Source organism: Castanea sativa, chromosome 2 (assembly GCF_040712315.1).
Source record: "Castanea sativa cultivar Marrone di Chiusa Pesio chromosome 2, ASM4071231v1".
Taxonomy (NCBI): domain Eukaryota; kingdom Viridiplantae; phylum Streptophyta; class Magnoliopsida; order Fagales; family Fagaceae; genus Castanea; species Castanea sativa.
The window spans coordinates 46749879-46771772 of record NC_134014.1 but is presented as its reverse complement, the minus strand read 5'-3'; the positions used below and the strand labels follow the sequence as shown (position 1 = coordinate 46771772).

Genomic DNA, 21894 nt, shown 5'->3' with positions numbered 1-21894 from the left:
CTTTTGGTGTCAGAATGTAACAATTGAAAAAGCTTGTGTACTAAACTGTTATTGGATCAAACCACAAACGGATAATTTGTTTGCCCCAAAAAATGCAAAATCTATTAATTTGGATGGAACCTTAATAGTTTCATTTTAATCCAAACTTTAGGAGGTTAAAATGTGGCAACTGAAACTTTGTGGATTAAATTGTAATAAGGCCGAACCACAATGGGGTAAATTGTACCCTATAATGAATTTTCTTGATCCTACAAACTTCAACTACTGATGTGTTTTGTTTTGTTTTGAACTCCACCAACCCCCCAAAAATAGAAAATATATTCTCTCCTAGTCAAGGAAAGAGAGAACGTAATCAAAATAAGGAATTCAAGCCTTTTTTTTAAAAAAAATAATGCACCAGTGTTTGGAAATTCAAGATTTTGGGTCTTGTTTGAATTGTTTTCAGCAATGGGAGGTCACCACCATTGGGGGTTGAGAAAGGCTTTAGGATCCTTGGAAGCTGATGTAGCCGACCTGGCCCCACATCCACATGTGAGCCTCGTGTTTTGAGAGAGTGGTTTCATGGAGTCATTGCATAAGATAATTTTTTACCTGTAAGATCATTTATCCCATAGTTGGGAGTCTCTTTCTCTTTTATGGGTAAGTGGAGATGCCCCAAATTGTACAATAACAAGGCCAAAATAGCTAAATACCACTTCTTCTTTTTTAAATATTTTGCAATGTATCACTATTTGCGAAATATTTAGCAATTTACTACTTTTTTTAAAACTCGATTTTGTGGAAATTGAGTTTTTTACAATACTCAAGTTCATGGAACTCAAGTACCATGAAAAAATTTTATAATTTTTTGATATAATTCAAGTTTATGGAACTCGAGCTCTATGAACTCTAATTACATCAAAAACTTAAAAAAAAAAATTCATGGTACTCGAGTTTCATGAACTCGGGTACCATGAAAACTTGATTTTCATAAAATTGAGTTTTAAAAAAATGATAGATTACTAAATATTTTACAAACAGTGGTAGATTTATACATATTTTTTCAAACAGTGGTATATGGCCATTTTGGCCCAACAACATGGCACAAAGAATGGTTGATACCCAAAAATCACAAGAAGCCCAACTTGGGAAACTAGACCATGGGCCTTATGTGAACACAAAGGACCCATGAAGAATAGGATAAAAGTCTATTAGCAAATAAAGAGAGCAAACGCCCTTGAATAAGGTGCAAATGACCCAAGAAAATGGTCATTGAAAAGGATCCTTGGAAAGTCCAATAAAAAATAGCGCAAGCCTAATAGAGCCCACCAAGGAACCAACCACCAGAATCGAGTTCCTTGGAAAGAGAAGAATGAAAGAGACACACTGCTCCAAAAGGTATTGAAACTTTGGAATTAAAAATTGACTAATCTACATGAAAAGATTTGAGGGATCTCGGTTAGAGGGAAAAGCAAAAGGAGAAAGATGCTTGGGAGGCTTTCGGAGTTCATCCATCTCTAAAAAAAAAAAAACATTTATACTACTTTCAAAAAAAAAAAAAAACCAATTAGAAAAGTCACTATTAGCCCAGGGAACCTTCGAAATATCCCTCTCTTAGCCATGAGAATGGACCCTCTCCTTGTTGAATTCAAATGGCATCTAATATACCACTTTCTATGAAGAGAAAACAATAAAAATACATTCAAATGCGGGTTCCTAGAAAAACAGAATAAGAATGGAAAAAGGAAAGAAGACCAAGAACTCCTTCAAAGTCATGGTAGAAGGCCATGGTTGATCCAGCGAACTAAAAGCTGCTCCGTTTCAAGGAACCAGAGCATACCTGCTATAAAAAGATCATCAAGGCAGATTTAAGGGAGGAGGAAAAAACACTGAGCATCTAAGATCTGCACAGTATCAAGAAAAATAAGCAACAAACACCAGCCCAGGTTAAGGACCTTGGGAAGAAATATTGTGTGAATAGAAATTTCAACTTGTAGAAATACTTGGGAGCTCCACATTGATCTAAGACCCCAGATCTCACAAGTTTTGTAGAGTCTTAAGGACCTACTTAAGTCTGTCAAGTTTGGGATTCATAGGCTTTGTGGACTTTTTCCCTAGACTCTCTAAGAAAAAGAAGCATGGTAGAAAGGAAAATCTATACTTATAGACTTGTATTTTTGAAAACCGCATTGATCTAGGCTTCCAAGTCTCACAAGTCTTGTGGATCCTAAAGGGTCTATTGAAGTTTGTGGAACTTGGGATTTAAAGGTCTTGTGGTATGGCATTGCAGAGCCCAAGCCTTAAAACTAGAGCATGGGCTTGATTAATGACAAAAAATTGGCCTTCAGCAAGAATCAAAACAGCGAGGTAAATATCAAAACTATAGTTCTAATGTCCTCTAGAGTCAAGACAGTAACAGACGTTCATGCACAATTGCCTAACAGCTACTGCATTATTGGAGATTCTCACTAAAGATATCTAGGGAGTAGGGCCTAAATCTTGATATAGTTTTGCTCTTATGCCGGGGAGTATATTGGGCTTATTTGTCACTCTCTCTGCTACTGATCTGAATGGATGAGTTAAATGTTGGGTCTCAGATACTCAGATTTGTTAGATCACCAACGGCCTCTATCAAATGATTGACAAAAGCCTTGCCATTCTCAGTTGAAAGAGAATTTTATACATCCTTGCTTGATGTGAAACCCGGATTGGTGAATCACCCTTCTGTCTATATATGACTGCTGAGGCTAGAACCTGCACCAGTAAGACATGCATGCATTATGGGCTTCAAAGTTCATATTTTGAAATTTGACGTATTGTAATGACATAACTGATCTGAAATCATACAAGCATGGAACTACCTATGTTGGCATCATTGTGATATTATTGTAAAATTCATTAAGGTTCTCTTATTTGAATCAAGTTTACACTGTTGCCTCTTGTTAAAGGCAGGCCTCAGGAAATTAAATTCCTTTGAGGCTGCGTTTGATAAGATGTACAAGTGTAAACTAATTTCAGGTGAAAATATTTTTTAGTGTTTGGTTGCATTTTAAAAATTATATTAGAAAATAATTTCCAGTATTTGGTAACATTCTGAAAATGCTATTTTCTTACAAAATTTTCACATTTTCTCACCTTCCAAACACATTTTATAATAGAAAATTTCGAAATATACACTTAACACAACCAAAAATCAAAATAAAAACATTTATTCACAACGTATACATGATATACTCGGTGAGAGGAGGAAGAAAGAGTGAGAGATTGAGGGAAAGAGAGATAGATCGAGAAAGAGAGAGATCGGGGTGGATGGAGGACAGCGGTGACCAAATCGGATGGGTTTGGGGTGGAGTGGAAATCAGAACAAAAAAAATCACCCCCTTCCTTAGACAAAACACTAGTTGTGAGAGAGGTGGAGTGAGATGGCTTGAGAGAATGAGATGGGTAACGGCAGTTCGAGCTTGGGGCTTTGGGTGACAAGATCGGTGATTTGATCTAGAGACAGTAGCGACAACGAGGGTGGGTGGTGGGTTGTAGATCGATGACAAACAGTTGAAGATTCGGCCTTGGTTGGTTAGAGGGAAAGAGAGAGAACTAGGGAGGAAGAGACGAGGGACAGTGGACGCAGCTTGCATGGCAGATGGTGTATGGAACTTGCACGGCGGACGGCAAATGATGAACGGAGCTTGCACGGCAGTCTAATTCCTCTGGTGCTCTCTCTCTCTCTCTCTCTCTCTCTCTCTCTCTCTCTCTCTCTCTCTCTCTCTCTCTCTCTCTCTCTCTCTCTCTCTCGGTTGTTGAGTTTTGAGTGAGGCTAGAAATCAATTGAAGGTAAAATAGCTATGGAATTGGTTTTACAAGGTTAGGGCCTCTACTTTACGGTCAACTGAAATTTATTTTCAGTTTGACCGAATTTTCATGAGCTCCAGGGTGTAAAATATTTTCCGGACTTCCTTTACAACTGAAACAAACGCAGCCTAAGTTGTATTATTAAAGTATATTAACACTTATTAAAGCCACCACAACCATAATAATTAACAAGTTTTCACCCAACCTTCGGTCAAGTCAAGGCCTTCGAAAGTCACGGGAAAGTTTAAACATCATGATTCATGACATTGACAAGGTGAATTTTCTTATCTTATTGCGGTTAAATAAATTAGTTCCTGAGACGTGTAGGTTACTGCTAGCATTTATATATAAATAGAAGTTATTTTTGATAAACTATAAATAGAAGTTATTATACCTTGTTCTAAGTTCTAACTAAAAATAAATAAATAAATAAAAAATAAAAACTTATTCACAAAGATTGACTTGGTGTTTGCAAAACTTCTGATTCATGAGTAAGGATCAATAAGTTCAATGATTTTATTAAAAAGACCTAGTCTTGGTTTCAAGATGTTAATGGTTCAAACCAAGTATAAAATCATAATAACAAAAGTTTCTCATTAAATGGACATGAAACATTTAAGTTTTGTGAGTAAATAATGGTCGCCTGAATTTGCAAACAAACTAGATTGTATATTTCCTATAAATAAAAAAAAAATATTTAAAAAAAAAGGAAAAAAGAAGAAGAAGCCTAGATTGCATATGGATGAGTCCAAATCTTCTATCCCACTTTTTCTGCTCCACTCTATACTCCACTAATAAAAATTTGTCACGTGTTTACCTAATTAATTAAATACTATCATTATTGACTTATTAATTCTACCGTTATTAATTAATAGTAGTATTTAATTAATTAGGTGAATACGTGGCAAATTTTTATTGGTGGAGTATAGAGTGGAGCAGGAAAAGTAGGACAAAAGATTTGGAATCGCATATGGATTCCCCCCAATAACGATTGCATTGAATTTTCATCTAGATATTCTTTTCAATGGTTTAAAGATTCAATTATCGACTTTTAAAATTATAATCGCAACATTTCTTTTGATTCTCATTAAAAGAAAGGAACACAATTTTCAGGTATTTTGGTTACAATAGTAAAATAAAGCTTAATAATCAATTTAACAATCATATGCCACCCAAGTCTAGCTATAAAACTTGAAATTTTAGAAGAGATTAACTTTTTTCTTTAAAAAGTTTTTAAGCCTAAGTGTGCGTTTGGCTCCAAATTAAAAAGTCAGTTTATTTTACTATTCAGCTTTTATTTTGTTCCTATTCATTTTACTGCACTTTTTGGGACTACTTATGATTACTATTTTAATTAATTTTTACCCTTTATCTATAATAGTTTTAGCAAAAAAATTTCAATTTCACCGAAATAAACTCCATTTCAAACAGACGTGAATACAGAGATGCTCAATCAATCCCATATTTGCTGATGATGACATATGGTCAACCAGAAATAGCGGTATGTCTGCCATTCTGTCCCAAGAAGACATTATACTCAGCATGTACTCCTTCTAGGAATTTTCTTAACAGAGAAGGACAACTTGAGCTTCACTAACTTAGTTGAAATTATGAGTCAATGATCAAACTACTGTCTGCTATAAGACCCATAACCTTCTTCAGATCTTTACACTTCAACCCAAAATGAGTTTCATCCGTGTCATTCATGTTTTTGCAATCTTTTTGTTCTCATTCTGCTCTTTGATTCTAGCTCAGCAACCATATGTGGGAAAGGCCACAACAAACTGTAGCAACACAGATACTTCAACTTCTGTCCTTGGCTACTCCTGTAATCGTCAAAAGGCCCAAAACCACAGTTGCCAAGCCTACCTCACATTCAGATCCCAACCCCCTTATAATTCTGTTTCTGCCATCTCTGCTCTCTTGGCTTCTGACCCATCTCAGCTCTCTCAAATTAATTCAGTTTTCGAGAATGCAACATTTGAAACTAACAAGCTAGTGCTGGTTCCAGTCAACTGCTCATGTTCAGGTCAGTACTATCAAGCAAACGCAAGTTATGTTATCAAACATACTGATACATATTTTTTGATTGCTAGTAACACTTACCAAGGCCTTTCAACCTGTCAAGCTCTCAAGAATCAAAACAATATTCGAACTAAAAATTTATATTCTGGTACAAGAATAACTGTTCCTCTTAGATGTGCTTGTCCTACAAAGAACCAAACTGCTATGAGTGTCAAGTATTTATTAAGTTACTTGGTCGTTCCCGGTGATTATGTTTCAAGCATTAGTAATAGATTTAATGTAAACACTGAGAGCACTCTTGAGGCTAATGGGCTTTCTGAACAAAACTCCGTTATTTATCCCTTCACCACGCTTCTGGTTCCACTGCAAGACCGCCCATCAAATTCTCAGACAATAGCACCACCACCGCCGCCACCATCACCAACAGCATCACCAGCTCCTACTTCCTCAAATAAAATCTCAGGTAAAATATGGTTTTACGTCCTTGTTGGGGCTCTTGGAGGAAGTTCTCTTGTATTGGTCTTTGGTGCCATATTATTCTATGCATTCCTCCGTAGAAGTAAGAAGAAATCTGATTCCACTATTGTCTCAGATGGCTTCAAGGAAATTGAGAAACCAATACCAAAAGAGGCTGAGGAAGAATCTGAGGACTTCTTAAAGATCATATCTAGTATTGCTCAATCCCTCAAAGTGTACAAGTTTAGGGAACTCCTGGATGCAACAGATGGTTTCAGTCCTAGTTGTTGGATTGAAGGCTCTGTTTATCGTGGCACGATTAATGGGTATTTGGCAGCCATTAAGAGATTAAATGGAGATGTGTCAAAAGAGATAGATTTATTGAACAAGATCAACCACTCTAATATTATACGCCTTTCTGGCGTCTGTTTTAATGATGGTCATTGGTATCTTGTTTATGAATATGCTGTCAATGGACCCTTGAGTGATTGGATCTATAACAACAGCAGTGATGGAAGGATTTTGAGCTGGACACAAAGAATACAGATTATATTTGATGTAGCCCGTGGACTTAATTATCTTCATAGCTTCACTACTCCTTCCCATGTCCACAAGGATATAAAGTGCAGTAATATTCTTTTGGACAGTGATTTCAGGGCTAAGATTGCAAAGTTTGGTCTAGCAAGGACAGCAGAATGGCAGGAAGGCCAATTTTCCTTGACAAGTCACATTGTTGGGACAAGAGGTTACTTGGCTCCTGAGTATTTGGAAAATGGTATTGTGTCCACAAAGCTTGATGTCTATGCATTTGGAGTTCTCGTGCTGGAAATTATGACAGGGAAAGAGGTTGCTGCTTTGTATGAGGAGGAAAATATGCAATTACCAGATGTCTTAAATGCTGTGCTTCATGAGGAAGGACAGGAGAGACTGAGACACTCTATGGATCCTTCACTACTAGGGAATTATCCTACAGAACTTGCGGTTTTTATGTTCAAACTGATTGATAGTTGCTTGAAGAAAGATCCAGTTGGTCGACCAGCCATGGATGAAATTGTGCAGTATGTCTCAAGAACCTTGAACACTTCACTGACATGGGAATCATCTAAGAGCATATCAGGGTAACAGAGTTTCTGTGGAAGCTCTTATGTCACAGAAGTTGAAACAGTATCAATCAAATACTATGTATGTTGTACTGATTATCCTTCCACTATATAAGTTTATCTGATTTGCTAAATTGAAATCGTATAATTTTTAATTGCTTTATTTTCAAAAAAATATAGCAATTTTTTTTTTTTTGGTGAACAAAAATATAGCAATTTTGAATCTTGTACAATATTCCTTTCTCATTTTAGTATAGGCTGTAGCCTAATGTAGTTTGGAGTGATATTTCTCATGAATTATAGTCCAAGAAAGCAATGAGCTACTGAAAAGTTGTCTACCAACAGTTCCAGTGAAAAGCCATCAAGGAACTTGAAGAAATGATTAATATGGTGATTCTCAATTAGATAGATTCAAAGCAGCAACCCTAAACTGTATCTGTATGAGGCAAACTTGGGTTTTTACAGAGGGGCTATGGTCATTCCCCACCCAAACCCCAGATTCCACCCTGGATAGAAGTCAGTCTCAGCTCAGGATTAAGCCACTAAGGCCAAAGCCTTGGCCTAAGGCCCCATTACGAAAAGGTTCTATCCTCTTTATAAAAAGAGTCCACCTGTCATAAAAAGGCCAAAATTTCATGATAATAGGTGATGTAAAACACGTACGGTTGTGCATTATTTTTCTCACCGCTAAAAATATTAGACCTCAATCCAATTGAAACTCTACGCTGTTGGGGTGAAAATGTTATAAATGTAATGAATTATAAATGAAGATTAATTTTCACTAACGGTTTGAGGCTTTAATTTTTGTAAACCAATATCCTACATACTCCTATTAGATTGTCAACATTAGCCACCTAATCTCTCACATAGCCACACACCAAATAATCTATATCTCTTCTTTAATACCAAAATCAAGATTGAAAATTAGATTACAACTTTACTTAACTGTACATTGTCTGATCCAAGATAAAGTAAACCCCATTTTTTAATTAAAAAATTGATGAATTTTCACTTCTTTTTGTTAAACTTTATGCTTGAACCATTGTATTTGATTCTCTATATAAAACTAACCTTAGTTTAGTTAGTATTAATTCATCAAATTAACTTTAATTAGGTTAGTATCAAATAGATTTATGTACTTGATATTTAAAAATAAAGTGGTCCACTCAAATTTATAGCCTTAGGCCTAAAATTATATTGAGTTAGTCCTTAGGAGTCAAGACTAGGCTAAAGTGTAAGCCCAAACCCCTTGCTTCTCCTTGGATAATAAATGTTTTATTAGGATTGTCATTATACATAGTACTCTTTAAACTTCTAGTTAAGAAAATTGATGTGGTAATATTTGATTGGTGGGTAAATAAGAGTTTTAAACTAAATCCTTTTGGTTAACAAGATCGCATATGTTTTTTTTCTTCTTCAAATTGTTAAAGGTTGATCTTTGCAGGTTTGAGCAATTGCTGTGAATTTTTATCAAAACAAAAAGAATATTGACTATTGTAAGGGCACAATTTGCTCTTAAAGCCAAAGGAATCAATCTCGTACCGGAGGCTGTAGCGGTCTAATCAGTGAAACAATATAATTCGGTACCGGTTAATACCGGTGTACCGTTTTGGATTTACCATTGTTTTTTATATTTATATACATGTATGTATGTGTGTGTGTATGTATTATAATAAATATAAAAATTTATCATAAAATATTACCTTAATTCAGAACAAATTATTCACGATTTTAGACTTTAGCATCAATTAAAAATACATGTATGTATGTGTGTGTGTGTATGTATTATAATAAATATAAAAATTTATCATAAAATATTATCTTAATTCAGAACAAATTATTCACGATTTTAGACTTTAGCATCAATTAAAAGAAAAAAAAACACAATATAAAAAATAGAAAACTTAATTGTTCATTGCATACTAAGAAACAAATAATACTAATAAATTAATGCAAGTAAGTTATCATTCTACCCTTAAAATTTTCAAAAATTACAAAACTTAAAAAAAAAAAAAAAAAGCTTTTTTTTTTTTTGTACCGACCGGTACGCCTGGTACTAGTCGGTATTTAAACCGGTACAAAACATTTGCATTTCAATATCAGTACGGCCGGTATCGGTACGGTATTGACTATCTTGCCTAAAGCCCTAATAAAATGTCAATGACCCAAAGAGCCCAAAACAATGAATTTTTTTCAAAGCGGGCTTAAAGATGAACTTTCAATGAGTTAAGTGAATAGTAGTCACAGTAGATTAGTTATTGTTAGAAATAATAAAGTAACAGTTTTGGGCAAAAAAAGTTCTCCTCAATCAAGTCCGAGGATGGTTTGTTTTTATATATCTCTCTTAAACTTATACAAAATTACAGTTCTTGAGTCTACAGTGATTTTTCCTTAGATTTTTTCATCCTCCCCTCTGTAATGGGGGTTTTCTCCTTTCTATTCCCCCTCCTTCCCTCATCTCAGCCCTCCACATGTAAGTCAGATGACTGGCTTTGATACTTGTCTCATCAGCACCTTCCTGAAGTCTTTGTGGGTAGCTGTAAAACTGAATGTTACTGTTCATATATCACTTCCACATTAATGTGGATAGGAGGTTAGCTGTAGAGCATTCAATGCGGTGGTAACAACTTTATTCTCAGATATTTCTCAACTTTCTTTTGTCTTATCCCTATTTGATGTTTATCCTTACCAACATGATTGCCTGTTGCCTTGCTCTTGATGAAGGGCCGGACCTTTCACCTCTATTCTGTTTAGCCGAGGAAGTACTTCCCCTCGAATAACATTTCCAGCTCCTTACGACCAAACTTCTTCCACGTCCCATTAACCTGTATACTTTCATTAGTATTTATTTACCTGTCCTCAGGCTATCTGATGTTCTTAGGCACAACCCACGCCCAATACCCATATCTGAGCCCTCCATCCCTACAACCATCATTTTATAAATGATTTGAAAGATCAATTATCAACTTTTTAAAAGTATAACTGCAATGTTTTCAATAGATTCTGATGAAAACTCATAAAAAGGGAACACAGTGTTGACACAGATTGGTTACAATATCTGAAATTAAACTAAATATTCAATTTCAAAACATATTATACCTCACAAGTCTAGCAACAAAACTTGAAATTGCAGACAGGTTTAAGTTTTGGAAACTAAAAATGTCTATCATATTCATATTTACTAATTTTAATATTTTATAGTTAGGTAAAGTAGCATTCTCCATTGTTTTTCCTTCAATAAAAAGTTTTTGAAGCCCAAGAATGAGTAAGCAGATGGTCAACCGTGCCCACACACATATGCTGATGTTGAGATGTGGTCAAGTTCAACCATGTCTGCCTTCCAGTTCAGGGGCGGCTACTCTATGTTCGATGAACCCCCGACTTCAACAACAGCAACAACAACAATATATATATATATATATATATATATATATAAAATTTCTTTTTAGTTTAATACTTTAATTTATTTTTACACACGCTGACTTATATTTTACACACCCTTATTACAAGTATTTCTAACTATAAGAGTAAAAAGTAAGTGTTTGTGAATTATAAGTATTACATTTTTTTATAAATTTATATTATGTGTGTGAGTGGGTCTAATATTAATTGTGTGCATTACTTTTTGTTATAATACTATTTGTGTGAATTATGATGTGTGTGGACGTTTGTGTGTACAATATAAATTTATATAATTTAATAATTATGAACTAGAGATTTCTTGTTACATATGTGTATATTGTTATCATGTTATAATAACTTTTTATTATAAAGTTAATATAATTTAAGAAAAAAAATTGTAAAGTTAGTGATTGTCCAAGTATTTGATTAGTTAAGTAGACACATAGTTTATAAGTTTATGTATGAATAAGTGTAGTTGTGTGCATCAATAATTATTACAAAGCTAATGAGTTTAGTTTTTTTTTTAAAGAGCTAATGAGTTTAGTTTAGTCATTTAGTTTAAAATATTTTGTTTAGTTTATTCATTTAGTTTAAAATATTTTGTTTAGTTTAGTCATTTAGTTTAAAATATTTTTATAAAAACAGTAACAAATAGATAAAAACAACGGCATAAAAATAAAAATGTTAAATAAACTTAACAAAATAAAAATGTTAACTACTCACATTGGTAATAGATACTCATAATAAACTATTATATAACAATTTAAAATTTAAAAACTTGTAGAAGAAATTAGTAAAACTTTATATATTAATTTTTTTTGCCAATAACTCGGTATATTCGGGTTATTGTTTTATTAAAATTTTTTAGTGAACTCCGAACAAAATTCCTAGAGCCCCTGTTCCAGTTCCACCCTCTACCAAAACGATACCGTAAAGTCAATTCAACACGCCTTTGCTTTGCTTCTTAGAATTCTCTTTTACAGGAAAAAAAGTCAAACTACAGCTTCACCACCGTCATTGAAATTATAAACCAAAGAGTTTCCTCCTACAATCTGCCATAACCCCCCTTCAGATCTTTACACTTCAAACCCAAAATGAGTTTCCTCTCTGTCATTCATGCTTTCACTATGTTGTTGCTGACATGCTTTTCTTTGATTCAAGCTCAGCAACCTTATGTGGGAGTGGCCACAACAAATTGTTATGGCAACACAGATAATTCAACTTCTGTTCTTGGCTACTTCTGTAATGGCCAAAACCAAAGTTGCCAAGCCTACCTCACCTTCAGATCCCAACCCCCTTACAATTCTGTTTCTTCCATCTCTGCTCTTTTGGCTTCTGACCCATCACAGCTCTCTCAACTTAATTCAGTTTCCGAGACTGAAACTTTTCCAACAAACACATTGGTGCTTGTTCCAGTCAACTGCTCCTGTTCAGGTGACTACTATCAAAAAAACACAACTTACGTTGTGAAGAAAGATGATGGTTATTTGTTGATTGCTAATAACACCTATCAAGGCCTTTCAACCTGTCAAGCTCTCCAGAAACAAAACAATATTTCCGCTACCAATATAAGTGTTGGTGAAAGACTCACTGTTTCTCTTAGATGTGCTTGTCCTACAAAGAACCAAAGTGATGCGGGTGTCAAGTATTTATTAAGTTACTTAATTGTTCCAGGTGATGATGTTTCAACAATTAGTGATCGATTTAATGTAACGACAGAGAGTACTCTTTATGCTAATGGTGCTAATGGGCTTTCTTCCCAAAACCCACCACTTATTAATCCCTACACCACGCTTCTAGTTCCACTGCAAGTCCCCCCAACAAATTCTCAAACGATTGCACCACCACCACCACCAGCTGCATCACCACCTCCTCCTCCTACTTCCTCAAATCAAGGCTCAAGTAAAACATGGGTCTATGTCCTTGTTGGAGTTCTTGGAGGAAGTGCTCTTTTGTTGGTCCTTGGTGCCATAATATTCTATGCATTCTTCCGTAGAAATAAGAAGAAACCTGATTCCATTATAGCCTCAGATCGATTCAAGGCAATTGAGAAACCGAGAAAGGTTGAGGATGAATCTGAGGATTTCTTAGAGAGCATATCTAGTATTGCTCAATCCCTCAAAGTGTACAAGTTTAAAGAGCTCCAGGATGCAACAGATGATTTCAGTCCTAGTTGTTGGATTAAAGGATCTGTTTATCGTGGCATGATTAATGGGGATTTGGCAGCCATTAAGAGAATAAATGGAGATGTGTCAAAAGAGATAGAGTTATTGAACAAGATCAACCATTCTAATATCATACGCCTTTCTGGCGTATGTTTTAATGCAGGTCAATGGTATCTTGTTTATGAATATGCTGTCAATGGACCCTTGAATGATTGGATCTATAATAGCAGCAATGATGGAAAGCTATTGAGCTGGGCACAGAGAATACAGATTGTATTTGATGTAGCCAGTGGACTTAGCTATCTTCATAGTTTCACTACTCCTCCCCACGTCCACAAGGATATAAGGAGCAGTAACATTCTTCTGGACAGCGATTTCAGGGCTAAGATTGCAAATTTTGGTCTGGCAAGGACAGCAGAATGGCAGGAAGGTCAATTTTCCTTGACAAGTCACATTGTTGGGACAAGAGGTTACATGGCTCCTGAGTATTTGGAAAATGGTATTGTGTCCACAAAGCTTGATGTCTATGCATTTGGGGTTCTCATGTTGGAGATAATGACTGGGAAAGAGGTGGCTGCTTTGTATGAAGAGGAAAATATGCAATTATCAGATGTCATAAATGCTGTGCTTCATGAGGAGGGTGGACAGGAGAGTTTGAGGCACTCTATGGATTCTTCACTACAAGGAAATTATCCTTCAGAACTTGCGGTTTTAATCTTCAAACTGATTGATAGTTGCTTAAAGAAAGATCCACCAGGCCGACCAGCCATGGATGAGATTGTGCAGATTGTCTCAAGAACCTTGAACACTTCACTGACCTGGGATTCATCTAAGAGCATATCAGGGTAGCAGTCTCAATAGAAGCTCCATGTCACAGAAGCAGTATCATTCATATACTTAATGTATGTCATAGAGATTATTCTTTCCCAATTTAATGTTAGGATTTATTTGAGGTACTAGATTGAGATTGTGTAATTTTTGCTTTATTTTCATATAAAACAATTTTGAATCTTGTACAATATTTCTTTTTTAGCTTAGTGTAGGGTGTAGCCTATGTAGTTTGGAATGATACCTCTCATGAATTATAGCCTAGCAAGCAATGAGCTATTGAAAATTTGTCCATATGCAGTTCCGGAGAGAAGCCATTTAGGACATAGTGAAATGATTAATATGGAGCCTGTCAATTAGATAGATTCAAAACAACAACCTCAGTTGCCACCTATTATGAGAAATGTTAACACTCCACTAAGATGAAATAGTCATATGCATATGTTGCATCTGGAAAGCAGAATTTGAGCATGTGGATCTAGAATTGAGTGATTAAAATCTAAATACCTTGTTTGGATAGTTTTAAAAGATCAAAGATTTGGATTTCAACTTCAAATCCTTGGATTTGAAATGATATCTAAAATCACTAGATTTGAAATCAAGACATTTCAAATCTATTAATTTAAAATCAAATCCAAATTCAAATTCATGTTTCCAAATGCAACCTAAACTCATTATGTAGAAACTAAACTTTGGGCAAATCAACGGTGGACTAAGAATCGCAAAGGTTCTGTACATATGAAGTCATAAATCTTCTATCAAAATTAATTTTTGATATGATACATCAACCCTCATATTAATTTGACAATAATATTTGGAAAAATAAATACCTATGCATGACAAGTAAGAAGTTATATATTTAAAAAACTCCTGGGGCAGGACAGGACACAGCAGCTTGACTCTGACCCATTGATACATATGGATCATCCAATACATAGACTAATGGGAGTTGAAGATTCCTTTCTTTTATTAATTCTAGTAGTTGTTTCAATTATTGGAAGTTGGTCAAGAGTAAGTTTTCTAGGAAATTTCGGATTGGAGTTGGGAGTTCTCTTAAAAAGGATTAGCTTTTTACTAAAAGAGCTTGCCCAGGTGTTCAAAGCTGGAATCATGGGTGTACAGATTTCTATGGGCTGCAATGCTGCTAAGTGCCCAAAGATGTACAAACTCTTATTCAATATAGATCTTAGGAGTTAGGACTAAGATTGTAGCATATTGGTCTTCTATGATCACAAGAGAAGGCACAAAAAAGGATTTACCTACACCCTGGTGGAAAAAATAACATGACACCTGCGGATATAGGATATGACTTGGTGATACCTAAAATAAGATATATGCTTTTGAAGTTGTTCTACTGGATCTGATTATATGGAAGGCATATATCATCATGACCACCTTTATGTTACAACTCCCATTAGTGATGGAAAGAAGGGATGCATTGTCATATCTTAATGATGAAAGGAGGCCATGCAGAAGTTGAGTAATTTAAAATGTAATAATCTTGTTCTCTTTTGTCCAGTGAATGTATAGAGAGTAAGCAACGCGTATGAATTTGATTGATACGAAACTATGTTTCAAATCTCAGAATAAAAATCAATTTCATCATGCAAAATTAAGAAATGTTAGACTTTGCATTTGTTGTAACAATTTGTTGGAGTTAGGGAACAACAGAAGCTTGTCGCATAAACAAGAAAATAGAAACATCCACACAAGATAAGGTTTAGCATGGTCATTTTGTGCCTCCATTAGTAGATAACACCAAGCAAAATCCACTATCAACAATAAGGAATTATAACAATAGTGCCAATTCGCAAAAACAACTCATAAGCTCTAACAAAAATTACCAATATAAACATAATCATAATATTCTTCCCATCACAAATATAAATCCTGACCAACATAAACCGACCAAGACTTATAAACCTGACACTTGCACAATCCCACACCTATACACCCAGGTGGTACTTTTATCACTCGAACAATGGAAAAACTTTCAGCTTACACTCATTTCACAAATGAAGGTACCTTTCAACCACTAAAACTAGACATCTTTCAACAAATACAACTAAACCATGTGCACATTTTAACACACATCTTTTAACCTAGAAAAAACTACCGAACTATCCCCCATACAGGATGACCACCTAGGGGCCAAAGCCACCACTTGAACTGAAACCACCAGACCAGATCCTTAATAGTAATATCTATATGTAATATTACCAACTGCTATTCTATAATCAACCATGAATTCAAAATTACTTCTCTAGTAAATAGAAATTTTACTTCTACAACAATAGAACTCAAATAGTTAACCAAATTCAAATATAAATTTGAGACAATTTCCAACAACAAACACAAATCATCAAAAACTGAATAAATACAAATCATCAAAAACTGAGTTAATTAACTCCTACCTCTAAGCATACACCCAATGCCATTCTCAATTCTTAGAAGATGATTGAATGATAACAGAGAGGTTAAAAACGATTTCTGACATGCTTGGCCTTGCTGAAGAATCATCCTGTGTGCATGCCCTTCCCAAGGCTACCAAGCTGAGAGCACCATTAATGGGATAAAGGCTCTCCAAATTTGGATCCATCCATTTTTTCAACCTCTCTTCTCTCTATTCTTCAACTTCCAAGATCCCTCTTATCTCCTTCCACAACAACACAACTTCACCATTCTCCTTTACTTCCATTGCTTTCCTTCCTGAAAGCAACTCCAACATAACCACTCCAAAAGCAAAAATGTCCATTTTCAGCATCATAGGGTTTGTGGTAGACTTTGCCACAGAGAAATTTGCTATAAGTATAGGCCAACAAGATTATTAACAATCTTGGGAGGTGCTCTTTCAGTTTCCTAAATCCAAAAATGCTGGTGGCTGCGCAAAGTATGCAACATATGCTTCACATGAGGGAGGTGAATCCACAGAGCATGAGAAGCCTGTGCTGGTGTTGTTGGAGGTTGATTGAGCTGTGAGATGAGTGGTGGAGAAGGACAATAGCAGCAGGAGAAAGAGAGGTTGTGATGAGAGGAAATAAATTGCCATTCTTAGGGAACTTGGATGGTAAGGATGTGAAAAATAATGAAGGTTGTCTTTGGAGACTTAACAAAAGGTCGAAAGAAGTCAAATCACAGAAGTCTTTATTTTCTTGTCAAAACAGCATAGTTGTTGTGATTACTTCAATCAAGAATAAAATAGACTTTGTTTTATAAGAATAATTTTTGATATGGTGCACAAAGAAGATTCACATAAAAATGGGAACAAAAAAATACAAAACTTTAATCTTGGTTATGATTCCCTTTTCTGCAAAGAATCTTGGTAAGCATCGGATTTATTCAATAGAAATGCCACACATGCAAAATCGGCCAGTTACTGGGCTAAAGAAAATAACTAAATAAAGGCATCAAATTTGATGGCTCCACCTAGGGCTTTTTTATACTGGTAACAGGAGAAAAAAAATACACAACTAGGATTCTTGTAGTGCATAGAATTCGGATTGTTCCTGCATGGTGGCACCAGATCATGGTATTCTCTAGTATTGGACTAAATAAATGGTTGTCAAGAACATGGATGGCGCAATGTGCTCAAACATATTCCAAAGTTGAATTCAGTTGGCCCTTAAAATGATTTCAGGTCAGCTTGCTAAAAAAACATCCAATTGCATTGCGCTGCTGTCAATTCTATGTCGAGATATTCCTCAACAGACACAAAGGTGATGTATAGTTAGTTACCCAAAAAAAAAGAGGTGATGAATACTCAAAATGGTTTTTTGAATCACAATGAATTTTTAATCCAATAAAATGATCACTCTTGGGCGGTATCACAATGTCTCTTTAATCCAATAAAATGATCAACTTGGGTGAGACTGCTTCACTTTGCCATTCCATCTGACAGTATGAAAGCCCCAATGATTTGGAAACACATATATCACAATAGCTTTGGTTCAATAGACCAAGTGGCAATAACTCATTTCTTGGTGTCAACCTTTTTTTAAAATCAAAATAGACCCTCCCATTCATAATCAAATTCTTGCACAAGTTTCATTTACAAACAACAGCATAAAAGAATGGTAGCAATACTTCAATACAAACATAAACAATTCTTACTTTGGTTTTTTTTTTCAATTAGTCAAAATAAGAAGGCAAAAAAGGATTGTATGTATACTGTCAATCCTTGGCAAAAAGTAGCTCGGTATACAGCTTTGAAACAGATCAATGTTTGTTTTTCAAAACCATTTAACTCTACCCAGCTATTGATGCAAAGCTTTTGGAATAAATATTAAAAACACGTGTGAGATCTGCAGAGCTCACCGTCCATATGTGACCATGCAATGTTAGTGGAAGAACATTGTTTATTTCCTCACAATTTTCTTCTACAGCAGCAGCCTCTCGCCGCTTGCCCTCCTTCCAGAGACTCTTTACAAGCAACTCTTTTGTGTCGGCATCAGGCACCAAATTTGAATTCCTCAAGTCTTCAAAAACCCTCCAAGCAAGAGCAGCTCTCTCAGCTCTGCAATAAGCTTGGATCAGTACTTTGAACATATAAGCATCTGGCTCCACACCACTTTGCCTAACCATTGCAAAGAGTTTCTGAACTGTTTTGATATCCCCATTTAATGCAAAGTGATACATTAACCCAGAAAATGTCTGTATATCCGGGCAAATTCCACCCAAAATCATCTCCTCCAGTACGACCATGGAATCAGAATTGTTCCCACACTTGGTCAATGTTCGTAATAGAGATGAATACAAAAGCATCATATTGAATTTTGATATTGGACCACAGAGAGTTCTATCATAATGAAAGACCTTCAAAGCAGCATCAGCTTTCTTTGAGAGGCCATAAAAGTCAATTATCAACCTGATGGTGCTGAAAGGCAATCTCATTCCCTCCCTTCTTATTTTGGACATGAGTTTATCAACCAATTCAGTACGCCCATGGCGTGCTGAAAGGACCATCATCCTTTCTACTGAGTAAACATCATGAGTAAATCCTGGCTGATAAGCAGCCCAACAGAAAAATTTCCAAGCTGTTTCTGGTGAGTTGAAATGCCTAAGAATCTTGCAAACCAACCGAGTTGTCCACACCAATTTTGCATCCTCCAGGGCTGATACCTCTTCATGGTTCCAATGTTGCAAGGCGCTTGCCAAAGCCCTTGGGTCTAACCATGGTTTTAACTGAACCCCATTAACATCATCAACTCCACTAGCATGACTAACCTCATTACCCTCATCATCATCGTCATCATCACTACTATTGACACTACATCCTATATTCTTGATTCTCTCATCCGGAGACATTTCTTTAAGAAATTCATCAGTTTCTTGGATAAATCCCACCTCATTCATACGTTGTAATGACAAAAGCAGGGCTCTTCCGGGAAATTTCCCATCAGCCCGCATTTCATCAAGTAAAGTCTTGACCTCATCAAACCTTTCAACACCAATAAATCCTTCAACTAAAATCGAATATTGCTTTAAAGTGCGTCTAATTCTCATCAAGGGCAATGTATTAAAAACCTCCATTGCAGAATCCAACTTTCCCGAATTCATGAGGTGCTCAATCACTATCGTATATGTTCTAGAATTTGGAATTGCCCCTTCATCAATCATCCTATAGAAAACCTCCACAGCTTCAGGGTCCTTACCCATTTCCACATAAAGGCCCATAACAATGTTATAAGACTCGGTGCATATCCGCTTGCTTGAGAGCCTATACTCATCCCAGGCATGAAGAACCAACTCAAGGTCTCCAATGGCAGCATACCATTGCATGAGGTTCATAAAGCTAACACGAATGCTGCCAAACCTACCAGCATTTATGGCATCAATGAGGGCTTTGAGTTGCACACTCCGGCAAGACTTGGCAAGGACTGTGGCCAGGGCGTGCAGGGTGTTCTGGGTATGTGAGAAATACGGAGTAGTTTCAAGGGTTTCAACCAGGGACAGAGCAGAGTCTGCAGAAGGTGCAGACCGGAGCGCTTGAGTGACAACAAAGGAGTCAAGAAGGCGATCATTTAGGATAGGCGCGAGAGAGGTGGGACTAGGAGGGTTGGAACGAAGGCCAAGTCGAATGGAATCAATGAGTTTGGCACGGTACAGGTAATGGGAGATTTTGTTGGGAAATGGGTCTCGTGCATAGCAGCGAGTTTGCTGGGTTGTTAGGCTGTTGAGCAGGGTTATCCCACCAAAGAGTTGCTTAAAATGCAATCTCATTACTGATCAGGTGAAGAGGATAACACTCAGAACTGTAGTCTATAGATGGTTCTGAGTATGTATTGTTGATTTGTGAAGTTGTTCTGACACTTAACACGGGTCTTAATGTCATGGTATCAGCCATCCATTACAGACTTGATTCACAGTCACGGAGACAAAACATCAAACACCTAGTGTGCAATGGCAAATAGACCATCAACTATCAGGAGAAGGAAACACTCGTACCAACTACCAAGGTTCTTGTAAGGTCCAAATGGTGGTGTGGTGCTAGACTGCTACGGCTTTTTACCCCAAATTGCAGCCAAAATCAAGACCAGGTCATGGTTTCAAAATGAGATGGGTGGGTCTCGGCACTTTGCACCTTCCGGGTTAAGCTCCCAGTTGCCTTATATAGGTCGGGGCTGGAAGGATGGCAAGTATGAATCGGGTTGGTCTATGTACTTAGAGCATACTTTAACTATCTACTTTAACAAATATTTTATGAAAAATTGAAGAAAAAAAAAATATTGTAGAAGTTTCTAATAATTTACTAAGCTGTCACTTTTTCATTTTTTCATAAAAAAATTCATTTAAATGATTTATTAATATAGAGAAATGCCCTAAGGCATAGGTTATTAAAACCCTTTAAGTACTATTTAATTACTTCATGTTATTTTATTTTAATATTAATATGAAGAGCCACACTTATTTTTTTCAAGTTTTTTTTTTTTTTTGGAAGTTGGCCTGCAACATAATTTGTTGCCTTTATTCCTGAAAAAATGAAAAAAAATTTATGATAAAATATTATTTTGGTTCTTAAAATTTATTAAAATTTTATTTTTTATCTCTAAACTTTTAAAATTTTATTTTTTGTTCCAAAACTATTGAAAAACTCATCATTCATTCCTAAGTCATTAAATATGTTTTATTTATATATTCTTAAACTTTATCAAAAGTTTGTTTTTCATCCTTAAACTATTAAAAAAATATTTTTTCATCCATCTTTTTTGTCTTTAAACTATTGAAAAAACTCTTTACAAATTTTTGGGATAAAAAAAAAGGAACTTTTTTATAGTTTAGGGAAGAAAAATAAACTTTTGGTAAAGTTTAAAGACCAAAATAATGTTTTACATTTTAAAAAAAAAATAAAAAAAAAATTTAAGAAGACTATTAAAGGCAATATAAATGGTAGGGTCATTGACCAAATCCCTCACAATTGTTGCTCCACTAAAAGTAGCTTATGGCAAAGTTGTGATTAGCATATTCAAAAAACACAAATAACATTATTTTATCCGTTTTACATTCTCCGCTATCTTATGTACTTGACCACAATGCAAAGTGTGTAATATCAACTAGCCGCCAACCTGCGCATTGCGCGTGATAATTATTTTTATGGTGGTTTTATTTTAAAAAATTACAATTTAAACTAATTTAATAGTGTGGAATGTATTTTGTAATCATATTTTTATTTATTATATAAACAATCATAAATATAATATAGGAACAATCATAAATCATAAACATAAATTTTAATGTACCAAAAGGAAAATAATACAATTTTTCTCAGAAATTCAAAAGGCAAGTTATCAAAAATATTCATTTATAATAAAATTTATTTATAACATTTTGTGAATCATTAAAAAGAATATAAAATTTGAAAATTATTCTTTTAGTTTTAAACAAACTTTCTCAAACCTTATTTTTTCTACCTACAATCCAAAATACTAAAAAACGTAAACTAAAAAAAATTAATAAAATATAACAATGATTAATTGAACCAATTAGGATAAAAATCTATTGTGATAATCTATTAAGGTTATTTTATTTGTAGAAATTATAATTTTGTCTACCCAAAACATATTATCAAATAAACAATTACTAGCAAAATCTAA

The 21894-nt window shown here is 35.1% G+C and overlaps 3 protein-coding genes across 4 annotated transcripts; 2 read left to right on the top strand and 1 right to left on the bottom strand.

Moving 5' to 3' along the window:
- Positions 1 to 5327: 5327 nt before the first annotated feature.
- LOC142624036 (lysM domain receptor-like kinase 4) lies at positions 5328 to 7555 on the top strand. Its single transcript, XM_075797536.1, has 2 exons — positions 5328 to 6316; positions 6446 to 7555. The coding sequence occupies exons 1-2, from the start codon at positions 5512 to 5514 to the stop codon at positions 7429 to 7431; spliced, it is 1791 nt and encodes a 596-aa protein (XP_075653651.1). The 5' UTR covers positions 5328 to 5511; the 3' UTR covers positions 7432 to 7555.
- A 4265-nt stretch (positions 7556 to 11820) lies between these two features.
- Positions 11821 to 13997, top strand: LOC142625586 (lysM domain receptor-like kinase 4). The gene has a single exon (XM_075799230.1). It carries the CDS (start codon positions 11906 to 11908, stop codon positions 13823 to 13825), a length of 1920 nt encoding a protein of 639 aa, XP_075655345.1. The 5' UTR covers positions 11821 to 11905; the 3' UTR covers positions 13826 to 13997.
- A 68-nt stretch (positions 13998 to 14065) lies between these two features.
- LOC142625585 (pentatricopeptide repeat-containing protein At5g66631-like) lies at positions 14066 to 20448 on the bottom strand. Of its 2 annotated transcripts, XM_075799229.1 has the most exons (2): positions 18119 to 20448; positions 14066 to 14153 (listed from the first exon to the last, which is right to left on the bottom strand). In XM_075799229.1, exons 1-2 carry the CDS (start codon positions 20021 to 20023, stop codon positions 14142 to 14144), a joined length of 1917 nt encoding a protein of 638 aa, XP_075655344.1. In that variant the 5' UTR covers positions 20024 to 20448; the 3' UTR covers positions 14066 to 14141. The 2 variants fall into 2 exon arrangements, with proteins under 2 accessions (XP_075655344.1, XP_075655343.1); XM_075799228.1 differs by lacking the exon at positions 14066 to 14153 and having other exon boundaries at positions 17823 to 20448.
- Between the last annotated feature and the right edge of the window lie 1446 nt (positions 20449 to 21894).

Bases quoted from the DNA above. Each gene is read 5' to 3' on its own strand.
- LOC142625586 (XM_075799230.1), top strand. From the start codon at position 11,906: ATGAGTTTCCTCTCTGTCATTCATGCTTTCACTATGTTGTTGCTGACA.
- LOC142625585 (XM_075799228.1), bottom strand. From the start codon at position 20,023: ATGAGATTGCATTTTAAGCAACTCTTTGGTGGGATAACCCTGCTCAAC.
- LOC142624036 (XM_075797536.1), top strand. From the start codon at position 5,512: ATGAGTTTCATCCGTGTCATTCATGTTTTTGCAATCTTTTTGTTCTCA. The intron at 6,317-6,445 runs GTAAAATATGGT...CTATTGTCTCAG, and splicing joins TTCCTCAAATAAAATCTCAG to ATGGCTTCAAGGAAATTGAG.